General features: G+C 38.4%; 1 protein-coding gene across 1 annotated transcript; it reads left to right on the plus strand.

Moving 5' to 3' along the window:
* Positions 1 to 919: 919 nt before the first annotated feature.
* LOC134669361 (luciferin 4-monooxygenase-like) lies at positions 920 to 11971 on the plus strand. Its single transcript, XM_063526878.1, has 9 exons — positions 920 to 1024; positions 1481 to 1685; positions 2415 to 2733; positions 5335 to 5494; positions 6199 to 6342; positions 9051 to 9141; positions 9773 to 9897; positions 10463 to 10633; positions 11843 to 11971. The coding sequence occupies exons 1-9, from the start codon at positions 920 to 922 to the stop codon at positions 11969 to 11971; spliced, it is 1449 nt and encodes a 482-aa protein (XP_063382948.1).
* The last annotated feature ends 506 nt before the right edge of the window (positions 11972 to 12477 follow it).

Here is a 12477-nt window from a genome sequence, read left to right on the forward strand (position 1 = left end):
CTTTTTAGGGTTCCGTTACTAAAAGGCAAAACGGTAAAAACGGTAACCTATTATTATGACTCCGCTGTCCGTTTGTCTGTCAAGAGGCTGTATCTCATGAACAGTGATAGCTAGGCCGTTGAAATTTTCACAGAAGATGTATTCCTGTTGCCGCTAAATATAACAAGAAATACTAAAAACAAAATAAAATAAATTGAACTACATTCTCAACCAGGTACATTAGGTAAACGATTGGCATCTTGGCTAGACACACTGTCCAATACTTGTCAAAGTTACTACATTGTCTCTTGCCAAAAGGACGCTCTGACAGGTTATTCGTATAAAGATACAAGCAAATTACGTCCTTATGGTAAGCCACAATGTGGTACCTTTTGCTTGAGAAAGTCACAAATTAGCAGTTAGTCCGATCTTAGTCCAAGAGGGTTTTTCGGTTTGGTGTCTTGAAGAAAATGTACTTACCTAATTTCAATTCAATTTAACTTTGAGTGTAGAACTCAAAAAGTATTTTATTAAGTGAATTATTAGTAAAAGTTCGTTTTCTTTTTTATCATTAATAATTAGACATTCGGAGGTAAAAGTTAGTGAGAAACGAGTATCTAACTAAATATATAGTTTTTTGCGACGCCCTTCCAACTCGCCGAAAAATAGTCCGGTCTTACCCGAGTATACCTTATTGCTTCAATACCATGGATCCCATAATATTATATACATTTGATCCTCAAAACAAACCGTATCGACTGATGTTAATAAAAACCCTCCGACATTGTACACATATTTTTACTGGGCTACAATTGATAACATCGTTTACTAAGATAATTCTTAATGTCGTAACAACTAATTCAGTTTCAAGGGCATACGTCATGCAATTTAAGCGAAGTGCGTGTGTGTTTAGTAATCAAATAGAAGTTGATCTAAGAAGATGCTTGTACACGGTGAAGGAGAATTGTTAGTGCCGGCGCACCTGAATTTTGGGAAGTACGTGCTGGATCGTCTGCGGAAAGCGAAACCCCATCGATTATGTTTCGTAAGTAATCTTGACTGTACCTTAAGTACCAAAGACACAAAAAAGTACCAATAGCCAGGGCAATCGTAAACTAACCTGGGGCCTTTGGGTACATAAGAATTTGGGTCCCTTTTGGAAAGTAAAGAAAGCGAATTAAACTAACACTTTTCTACTATAATCAGAAGATAGAGAATAGAAATTTATTATGCATAGGTAATCAAATGTACTGTTACTGTCTGTCCTTGGCGGCCCCCTGAGCACCCAGCACGGTGAGCACGGGCCTCGTGCGCCCTTATGGTAAAGACGGTACTGCCAATATATAGCCAGTGCGTGGCCAGTGGTTATAGTTTTGTGACTTACGAGTATTTTCCATTGTGACTTATCAACAGCGTAATAAAAGTAAAGAAAGAGCGGTAGTTGCGCGGCGGGTTGCTAGTGTAATCTATATAATCTGTGGAATATTATCCTCATTCGCAGCGCAACTGTACGAGGAACGACCAGCTGACGTACGCTGCGTTCACGCAGCATGCGGTTAGAGTGGCCAGTGCGTTGGCACAGCGGGTGGTCCGCGGAGACACGGTGGCCGTCATGGGCGAGCCGAGGGCCACGCTGCTGCCGACTGGGCTTGGGATTATGCTGGCGGGCGCTACGTACACGCCTATCCCTCTTGACTGCGGAACAGGTAGGTACCTCGTACATAACCCCCGCGTACTTGTACAAGTACAAATTAAATTCGAGTTATGAACTCTTATATAAATAAAAGAAAAATTGGCTTGGGTCTTACGAGGTTAAAAACACCCAAATATAGTTTGTTCAAGGGTCTAATGGGCTTATATATAGCAGCATAGAGAGTAAAGGGGCCCACAGATTACCAGTTCGCCGGACGATATCAGCCTGTCAGTTGTTCGGAGGCGAACTGGTAATCAGTGGGCCCCTTTATAAGTAAAGAGTGGTAACTCCATACGTCAGTTTTCTTACGAAAACGCGAGTTATTTCGTATTCAACTTCTAACGTCAAGTAGTGGAACTATCAGTACCGCTACATGACACCAGATGTCACAAGTGTCGCTACTGACAAAATATGTAGGTACTACTAAAACAATTTACAATTTTACAACTAATATGATAAGCAGAAGAAGTTGAAAATAGACTTCCAGTTAATCCGGTTATAATATTAAATGAAAATTGTTGGGCATTAGAGTTTTTGGTCGCCGCGACATCTATATTGCCAACAAGCAGTCCGCTACTTGACGTTAAATGTCGACTATTCGAAATAACGCGCGTTTTGATAAAAAACTGATGTATGGAGTTACCATTCTTTCTTTACTTGTCTTATTACTCTATGGTTTCTTATTTACTTCAAGAAATAATCATCAATAACATCATAAATGGGCTAAATTTGCTATTTACAGCTGTCTTGACACACAAGTTAACACTAACGAAGCCAAAATACGCTTTCTGCAGCCGTTTATTCTGGGAAACGCACAGCGACGTACTGAAGAAATTGGACTTCATTAAGTCCTTCATATGTTTCGATGGCGTCAGCGCAGACATTGAGTCGCTGGAGACTTTTGCGTCAAATGTAGACGTGGACGTAGACACGTATGACCCAGTTAGAGTGAACGGCGCGACTGATGTCGCCATGATTTTGTATTCCTCTGGGACGACGGGGCTGTGCAAGGGACTGCAGCATACTCACCTGAACTGTATTGCCCAATGTGACCCACAATGGTAAGTGTTGTATTCTATTGTACTGTAGCACGGGCAGTGGGGAGATACTCCTCCTTTGCGGCAAACTCGGCTCTTCGGCTCAGCATTGCTCCGATAAATTTATATTAGGGTTGACAGAACTTTACGTCTTTTTGCGTGCACGACTACAGATAAGATAATAACTTGAATTTTGACAACCCTAAATAGCCGAACGGGATAGTGCCATCCATAAGAAAGGGATAGCATGATTCATCCTTGCATCATACTTCGGTTTTGTAGGTTCCAGGTGATTTCAACAAATCGAGTGTGCCGTATGATTTTTGATTTGAATAAAAAAAATTGAGGATATACTTCATGGTGGCAGAAGTGCTGAACCACCACCAGTTTTTTTTTTTATCTTTTAATTTCCAAGTTTTGCCCATTCGAAGTTAACAGTGGGGTTAAATTCCTGCTTGTACAAAATCAGACCTAACTTTTTTTCTATAAAAGGTAACGAAATAATTATTACTTTTTTTGATTAGGTAAGAAATGTGGATATTATACTGTATGACAAAATTTATCTGAATTAACTACAAAAAAAATGGTGACCACCCGAAGTGTATACCTAATTGGTCAATTATTTCAATTTTAAATTGGTTCTTGTGCCAACCCTGGTGCATATCAAATATTACTTTTTTCTGAAATATAAAGTACTTGCCATGTTCATCTTGTAAAATTAATATAATTGTGTTAGATCAATTACTTCTAATAGAAAAATATAAGTGAAAATTGAGAAATTCGAAAAATGCCCGTGTTTGACTCTAAAAAAATCCATGTGGAAGATAAAATAAAAATTTGATTTTAGTCAACAAATATAGCTGATATCTTCGTTAATTAGATTTAGAAAAAAAAGTTTTGTTATTTTGCCTATTTTTTGAAATATGATTTTTTAAACTGCTCATCTCATACATTTTCGCTCTTGTATTTATGCAGATTAAAATACATATGACCTTAAACTTATAAATATGAATGAATTCGATGGAAAAATATAAATAAAATCCAGACGATTGAAATTTACTTTATATATTTATACAAAAAAAAAATCATTTGCAAACCTTTGCTACTTCAAAATTTTCTGAAGTTGAATAACGTCGCACTTTTAATTCATTTTGAGAAATGGGAACGAGGCTATGATAAGAACGTGTATTTTTTATGGTCCTTATATTTTTAAATCGCTCTGATAGATATACCTCAGCTTCTTCGACATCTGATTTTGAGACGAAAAAGAACTTGATCCCATGAATTTGAACAGTCAACTATTAATAACACAAGCACTTACTACAAAGAGTTTGCACCACTTCATTATCTCCTAGATAAATACGATTTCCTATAGAACTTCGATAAGGATTATTGGGCCGTTTACTTATGTTCGTAATTTAGCCATGTAACATGCAAATAAAGCTTGTTAACAAGTCAGGAGGCGTCGGTTATTCACTACACGGCTAAATTAAGAAACATTCGCAAGTGATTCACAATCCTTGTCAGGTAACAGTGCATTGTCGAATTTCTACCCTTATTAAATTTACAAATGAAATTATTGCCATGTCAAAAAAATTATTTGAACATAAAAAACGTAAATAATATCCGTATGACCAATTACCGTCCCATTTTTATTAATTTATAACATAAAACATTTTGTATCGATAGTTGTAAAAAGTAGCATGTTAAAAAAATCATATTTCAAAAAATAGGCAAAATAACAAAACTTTTTTTTCCATATCTAATTAACGAAGATATCAGCTATATTTGCTGACTAAAATCAAATTTTTATTTTATCTTCCACATGGATTTTTTTAGAGTCAAACACGAGCATTTTCCGAATTTCTCAATTTTCACTTATATTTTTCTATTAGAAGTAATTGATCTAACACAATTATATTAATTTTACAAGATGAACACGGCAAGTACATTATATTTCAGAAAAAATTAATATTTGATATGCAACAGGGTTGACACAAGAACCATTTTAAAATTGCAATAATTGACCAATTAGGTGTACACTTCGGGTGGTCACCATTTTTTTTGTAGTTAATTCAGATAAATTTTGTCATACAGTATAATATCCACATTTCTTACCTAATCAAAAAAAGTAATAATTATTTCGTTACCTTTTATAAAAAAAAAGTTAGGTCTGATTTTGTACAAGCAAGAATTTGACCCCACTGCTAACTTCGAATGGGCAAAACTTGGAAATTAAAAGATAAAAAAAAACTGGTGGTGGTTCAGCACTTCTGCCACCATGAAATATATCCTCAATTTTTTTTATGCAAATCAAAAATCATGCGGCACACTTTTTAATTCAAATTTGTTGAAATCACATGGAATGACCCGGAAGTGTTCTGTCTGTACGGTAGCACAGTCAGCAACAGAAGTTGCTAAGCGGGCGACGTGTTCTAAATTACATTGACACGCTCTTATTCTCTTAACAATAAAGTCGCGTTACGATCATTTTGAACACCTGGCCCGCGTAGCAACTTCTGCTGCTGTGATGGTGTTGCCATTGCCACTGTGTGTATGTTTTGCCTTTTTTATTTTATTCAATCTCTACAAATTTCTTGAGTTATTAATAAATCTTGATTTCAGGTGGTTAGACTTTGAATCTTTGGAAACCGTCTACTTCGCGGGATCACATCTGTGTGGAGCATACGGGATTTTCCGGGCTTATCCATTTTTGTGCGCCGGCAAAACAATTGTTAATACAGAAGATATCCATGTAGACTTGAAAGTTATACAGGATTATAAGGTAAGGAATTCTAATAAGGAAGGTAAGGATTTATAGATTTCTTTGCACAAACATGATGCGTCGAGAAAAGATGGAGTAGGTATGATACAAAGAGGGAAGTCAGAGTCGCGGTATCTAAGTAGGTGTATACCTACTAATGACTATGCCTTATACAGGGCCATCTTAAACTATGCTGGGGCCCCTGGGCATATAAGAATTTGGGGCCCTTTTGGAAAATAAAGAAAGCTAATTAAACTAACATTTTTCTACTATGATCTTCTGTTTAAGATGGGTAATCAAATATAGGTACTGTTACTGTCTGTATGGGGGCCCTGAGGATGGGGGCCCTGAGGATGGGGGCCCTGAGGATGGGGGCCCTGATGGGTACGGGCCCCGATTACCCTTATGGTAAAGACGGTACTGACCTTATAAAAAAAATTCCCCCGCCGCGTCTATCTGTTTGTTTGTTGTTGTGTGTTGTTGTTCGCGATAAAGTCAAAAGTGCTGAACGGATATTCATGCGATTTTCACTTATCAATAGAATGATTCTTGAGGAAGGTTTAGATGTATCATTTGTTAACCCGTGCGAAGCCGGGGCAGGTCGCTGCTACTTATTAAGACGAAAGTGGACGACTAGTGCGAACTCGTTTACAACCTTTACAGACTTTTTATCAGTGACTGGCTAATCAATAATCAATTAATTAGAGGCCGTTAAACTGTTTTAGGCGAACACAATCCCCACCATCCCCGCCTTGGTTGATGAGCTGATCAACGCTAAGACAGAGGAGTATGATCTCAGCTCTCTGAAGGTGATTATCTCCGCCACTGCACCCCTTCTGCCTTCACTGGCTGAGGCTTTCTCGAAGAAGTAAGTTTAATTCAATTCAATTCAATATCTTTAATGTCAAAAAACACATGTCAAAATATACAATAGGTACACAATAAAATTAAAAATACATAATCCACACAAATTAAAAAAGAATATATACAAATTTCAGAGTACATAATATATGTGGGGGGGACACTGTGACCCACAATGGTATTGTATTCTATTCAATTGTGGTGCAGCACGGGTAGTAGAAACTAGAGACGCTCCTCGTTTTGGGCATTCTCGACTCCGTTCACATTGAATTTTGACAACTGAAGTCATTTCTTTATCATTCATTAGAAAGGGACAACATGATTTGTCCCTGAATTGGCCTGATGACAGTAACAAAGAATCATGAAAATAATAGTTTCAAAGAAACATATATGTTAATATGGGTCTAAAAAATGGCCCAATCTCAGTATGAACATTAGGATTATTAATATATTCAATAAAATAAAAGTGCAAAATTCTCCAATCAGCTATTTTGACTGAAACGCCAATCAGAAGCGACCTAAGCAGTGACGTCATCAATCCATGACGTATTTCTTAGAGCAGGATAGACAACCTCATTGACCGTAATCCATACATCCTCACCAAAGAGTTTGGAGGTTCAAAAAAATGTTATTTCGCCACTAAACATTCATTACGTCCAGAAAATATTATTACACGATGTAAAGTAAATATTTATTTGTTATTAAATAAATAAAATGCTAAATAATATGATATTTCACCAAAAAACTTTTTAATTATTTGGCTGAATGTCTATCATTGCCATGTTGTCTGTCGTAACCAGAAAAAATTAAAAATTAAAAAGTAAAACCGGCGCTTGGTGATTTTCACTCAGAATTTGCACGTATCTAAATAATTCATCTCAAATTGCAACCGTGTGCACTTTCTGTATAAAGTGAGTTATTGTGATTAATGTTTGTAATGTATTTATCATTCCTAATCATAATATATGGTGCTGAATTTACAATATCATTCGGATTCAAGGGAAAATTTGTAACTGTAAGTATGTAAACCATGTCTATCGCCCTTCCACCAACTAATTAATGACGTCACAAATGGCTTGCGAGGCGTTTTCGCGCGAGGTTTAAACTAGCTATAAAAAAATCAATTATTTATGTTAAATCTTATGAGTATAGCTGAAATATTGTGTTTTTCGGAACCAGTACAAGTGCACCGACAATAATAAAAGGGATTTCAAAATTTGTCATCAGGCGAATTGCTGTCAAACGTCGGTTTTGTAGGAAGTGTCATTTTCTGTACGGTAGTAGGTAGATACAATTATTTATTCTATGCCAAACCATTAGTTAGTTAGTTTATGTGCCTGATACATAATGACAGGCATTAAAATTCTAGGCAGGCACTATATAATCACACGAGTGTTTTAATGCCTAATTAAATATGTACACTTACTTACACTGCTTTATCTACACACATATTATAAACTTTCTATGATAATTATATTCAATAACCTCATATTACAGCCGACATTGGGGCACTTTGCTCTCTGGCGGAAGTCGCGGATACGAGGTGGCGTCTCCGAAATATCTTCGCGTTAGAGTTTTCGTTCATTGCGACATCTATTGTCGACTAGCAGTACTGATACATTCCGCTACTTGACGCTAGATGTCGACTACGAAAACTGTTGTATGGAGTTTCTTTACTTATATATCTCTATGGTCAAACGTCGCTTGTACCCCTCAATAACATAATAGGGATGTTTCCTCTACTTAAAATAAATTATTTCACACCGTGCACGGAATAAAGCACCATATAATAATTAGAAAAACATAGTCAGCAGTTATTTTTGAGCACTATTTCTATTTAATAAATCGGATTGAAATATAAAAAGTAGGTGAGTTGACCGTGACGTCACTACATTCGTTTTCATATAAATTCCATATTAGCAAATTGTATTGACAGTTCTAAAAAAAGAAGCTGATTTGACTAGTAGGAATGTAGCCTAGTATGTTTACAGATTTCCTAATGTGAAGTTGCAAAACCTATACGGTGCGACTGAAGTGAGTCCAATAACTGCGCATGACGCTACTTCAGTGGGAACCACCAATCTGGGCGTTGCGTCTGCTGGCAACACATTGAAGGCAAGTTTAAGAATTTATTTATTTTATTTATCATATAATATACAGCCTGGCTAAAAAAAAAAAATGAATTCCCGTTGCCGGGGAGGTTTTGGGATTATACTGAGCAACTTTTACTATAGACGAACCCCGAAATCGCGAAAAAATGTTTGGCTGTTTCATACTTACATTTTAAGTGGGCCATGGAAGGGTAAATTTTTGAATGAATTTAAATCTTCTCGAGGCAGAGGGTTGGAGCCGGTGTAGCGTTATTTGACGTTCAAAGCGCATTGTAATATGCCTACTTGAATAATAAACTATCTTTTATCTTTATTACCAACCATAGAGTAATTAAATATAAGTAAAGAAAGTGGCCGACTACGAAATAACGCGCGTATTGATACGAGTAAGAAAACTGAGTATGGAGTTGCCACTCCTTCTTTACTTATCTCTATGTTATCGACTTATTTAAAGTGTAAGCGTGACTGGCCTTAACATTGGGGCCAGGTTGTTTACACATTGGTTAGTGTTTATTGCGACTTCATAACCCAATCTTAAGGCCAGCCACATTTACCCGTATTGATTTATAGAAAAAAAGTTAGATTATTTGTTATCATATTCAAAGGTAGTGGACGTAGAAACGCGAGCAATCCTTGGACCAAACCAGCGCGGGGAGATTTGCGTCCGAGGCCCACGAGTCATGAAGGGATACCTAGGTGGGTCATATAGCATACAGCCCAGGTGGCCTAGCCAAGGCAAAAGGAAATAAGTAAAGAGTGCTCACTCCAGTTTTGTTACCAAAATGGCTATTAATTTCGTAGGCGACATCTAGCGTCAAGTAGCGGAATTATCAGTACTGCTACTCGACAATAGACGTCACGCATGTCGCGACTGACGAAAAGTGTATTGCTCAACGATTTACGGCTAATATTACAAGTAGAAGAACTTGAAAATAGAGTTCCGGTTAATTCGGTTATATTAGCACAAAATTGTTGAGCATTAGACTTTTTGACAAACAGGACATCTAGTGTCGAGAAGCAGTACTCATAATACCGCTACTTGACGCTAAATGTCGACTACGAAAATAATAGTCGTTTTGGTAACAAAACTGAAATGTGAAGTTAGCACTCTATGCTTACTTATTTCTCTATGGCCAATGACTCTATGACAATCGCTTGCGCTTCACCATCCAATCGCTTTGTGTCTCTCTATCACTCTTCCATATTAGTGTAACAGTGACAGTATCGTTTCGTTTGCTACGGAGCGTTAACGATTGGCATGTTGTTTAGTTACGTTTAGTTTATAAGTTTTGATACATTATTTTAATGTACCTACTTAATGTTTCAGGTGTACCCTCGCCAATAGACGAGGAAGGTTTCTACTTGACGGGGGATCTGGGGTACTTCGATGACAAAAAACACTTCTACCATCTGGACAGGCTGAAGGACATCATTCTATCTACCGGATATACGGTGAGATACCACGTGCAATTTTACGGGGATGTTTTTTACCGGACGTGGCGAAACTATAAGGGTTCCTAGTTGACTACGGCACTAGTCTTCTTCCTCGCGTTATCCCGGCATTTTGCTACTCATAGGAGCCTGGGGTCCGCTTGACAACTAATCCCGGCACTAGTTATACGAAAGCGACAGCCATCTGATCTTCCAACCCAGAGGGTAAACTAGGCCTTACGGGGATTAGTCCGGTTTCTTCACGATGTTTTCCTTCACCGAAAAACAACTGGTAATCAAATAATATTTCTTACATAAGTTCCGAAAAACTCATTGGTACGAGCCGGGGTTTGAATCCGCGACCTTTGGATTGAAAGTCGCAGGCTCTTACCTTATGGCTCCTATACACGTTGGGCCAGCGCCGGCCACTCCAAGGGACGCAGCCATGCGGTAGAGTGAGATAGCAATATCACTTGCTCCCTCTAATGCATAAATGCGTCCCTTGGAGTGGCCGGCGCTGGCCCATCATGTAGAGGAGCCATTAGCGTTAGGCCAGCGCTCTTCAGAAAGATAATCTGTGTTGCAGGTATCCCCAGGCGAGGTGGAGGTAGTCCTTCTTGGGCATCCCGCGGTGTTGGCGGCGGCTGTGGTAGGCAAGCCGGCGGAGAAAGTCACGGAGAAGCCCACGGCCTTCGTGGTGCTCCGCCCCGGGGCCTCCGCCACTGAGGCCGAGCTGGTCAACTTCGTGGACCCTCAGGTAATCGCTTCATCAACCTTCCACGCAGACAAAGTCATGGGCCTCTGCCCAACTGGGCCTCTGCCAAGTTCATAAATTGTTTACTTCTTCTTCTTCTTCCTCGCGTAATCCCGGCATTTCGCCACGGCTCATGAGAGCCTGGGGTCCGCTTGACAACTAATCCCATGATTTGACGTAGGCACTAGTTTTTACGAAAGCGACTGCCATCTGACCTTCCAACCCAGAGGGTAAACTAGGCCTTATTGGGATTAGTCCGGTTTCCTCACGATGTTTTCCTTCACCGAAAAGCGACTGGTAAATATCAAATGATATTTCGTACATAAGTTCCGAAAAACTCATTGGTACGAGCCGGGGTTTGAACCCGCGACCTCCAGATTGCAAGTCGCACGCTCTCACCGCTAGGCCACCAGCGCTTTAATTCATAAATTGTTTACTATAAGTACTATAAACTATAAAACAATGGGATTTGCTGGTCGAAGTATTTAATAAATGGCACCAGTGTACCTCTCACCTCTCAATCGTACAAATAGTGTCGAATTCTTGTTTTATTTTTGGCCTGGGTGCTGGGTACAAAACGAGAGACAGGTTTAATCCTATGCTGGCGACATCTATAAAAGCTTTGGCAGTTGCCAAACCCATTTGCAATTGTAAAATGGGGATTGGGAGGTCTTCGTGTCACAGAGAAATCTAAGTAAAGAAAGCATGGTAACTCCATACATCAGTTTTTTACCAAAACGCTATTTCGTAGTAGACAACTAGCGTGATGTAGCGGAATTTATCAATACTACTAGTTGACAATAGATGTCGCTACGAACGAAAACTCTAATCTAATGGTAACATTCCATTTCTAACCGCAGCTGCATTACTGTTCAAATTACTATGGAAATAGGCAATGACAGCGACGCGTTCAGTAACGGTAGTGCAGCTGCGGTTAGAAATAGAATGTTACCATAATGCTCAACTATTTTTAGCTAATATCATAACTTGATTAACCGGAAGTCTATTTTCAACACCTTCTGCATAGTAGTACATTTTTCTTCAGTAGCGACACTTGTGACATCTGGTGTCGAGTAGCACTGATAGTTCCACTACTTGTCGTTAGATGTCACCTACGAAATAACTCGCGTTTTAGTAAGAAAACTGGTGTATGGAGTTACCACACTTTTCTCTATGGTTTCAGTATTTTGAACAGTTTTCTTCCAAATTCAGGTCCCATGGTACATGCGACTGACTGGTGGGGTGAGGTTCATCGCTGAGCTCCCCATGAGTCCCGAGAACAAAATCCTGCGTCGAAAACTGAAGGAGACACTGATTGAGGAGGCCAAGTCGGAAGGATAATACCCCATATTGAAGAATAATTAGGAGCGAAAAACAGATTTCATACAAATTTTATCATCATCATCATATCAGCCAGAGGATATTTTAAATGATCCTAACTATTACAATAATTAAAAATTCGAAAAAAAAAACAATCTTATGGGTATGATTGTGGTTGATAAATAGGGTATTAATACTGTATTTAAAATAAATTATTTTACACCATGCATGAAATAAAGCATTAGATAGGTACTTATTTAAAAAAAACCGGGCAAGTGCGAGTCGGACTCGCGCACGAAGGGTTCCGTACCATAATGCAAAAAAAAAGCAAAAAAAAAACGGTCACCCATCCAAGTACTGACCACTCCCGACGTTGCTTAACTTTGGTCAAATATCACGTTTGTTGTATGGGAGCCCCATTTAAATCTTTATTTTATTCTGTTTTTAGTATTTGTTGTTATAGCGGCAACAGAAATACATCATCTGTGAAAATTTCAACTGTCTAGCTATCACGGTTCGTGAGATAC

Source organism: Cydia fagiglandana, chromosome 12, assembly GCF_963556715.1.
Source record: "Cydia fagiglandana chromosome 12, ilCydFagi1.1, whole genome shotgun sequence".
In the NCBI taxonomy this organism is placed as follows: Eukaryota; Metazoa; Arthropoda; class Insecta; order Lepidoptera; family Tortricidae; genus Cydia; species Cydia fagiglandana.

Bases quoted from the DNA above. Each gene is read 5' to 3' on its own strand.
- LOC134669361 (XM_063526878.1), top strand. From the start codon at position 920: ATGCTTGTACACGGTGAAGGAGAATTGTTAGTGCCGGCGCACCTGAAT. The intron at 5,495-6,198 runs GTAAGGAATTCT...AAACTGTTTTAG, and splicing joins AAGTTATACAGGATTATAAG to GCGAACACAATCCCCACCAT. The intron at 9,142-9,772 runs GTGGGTCATATA...TTAATGTTTCAG, and splicing joins AGTCATGAAGGGATACCTAG to GTGTACCCTCGCCAATAGAC.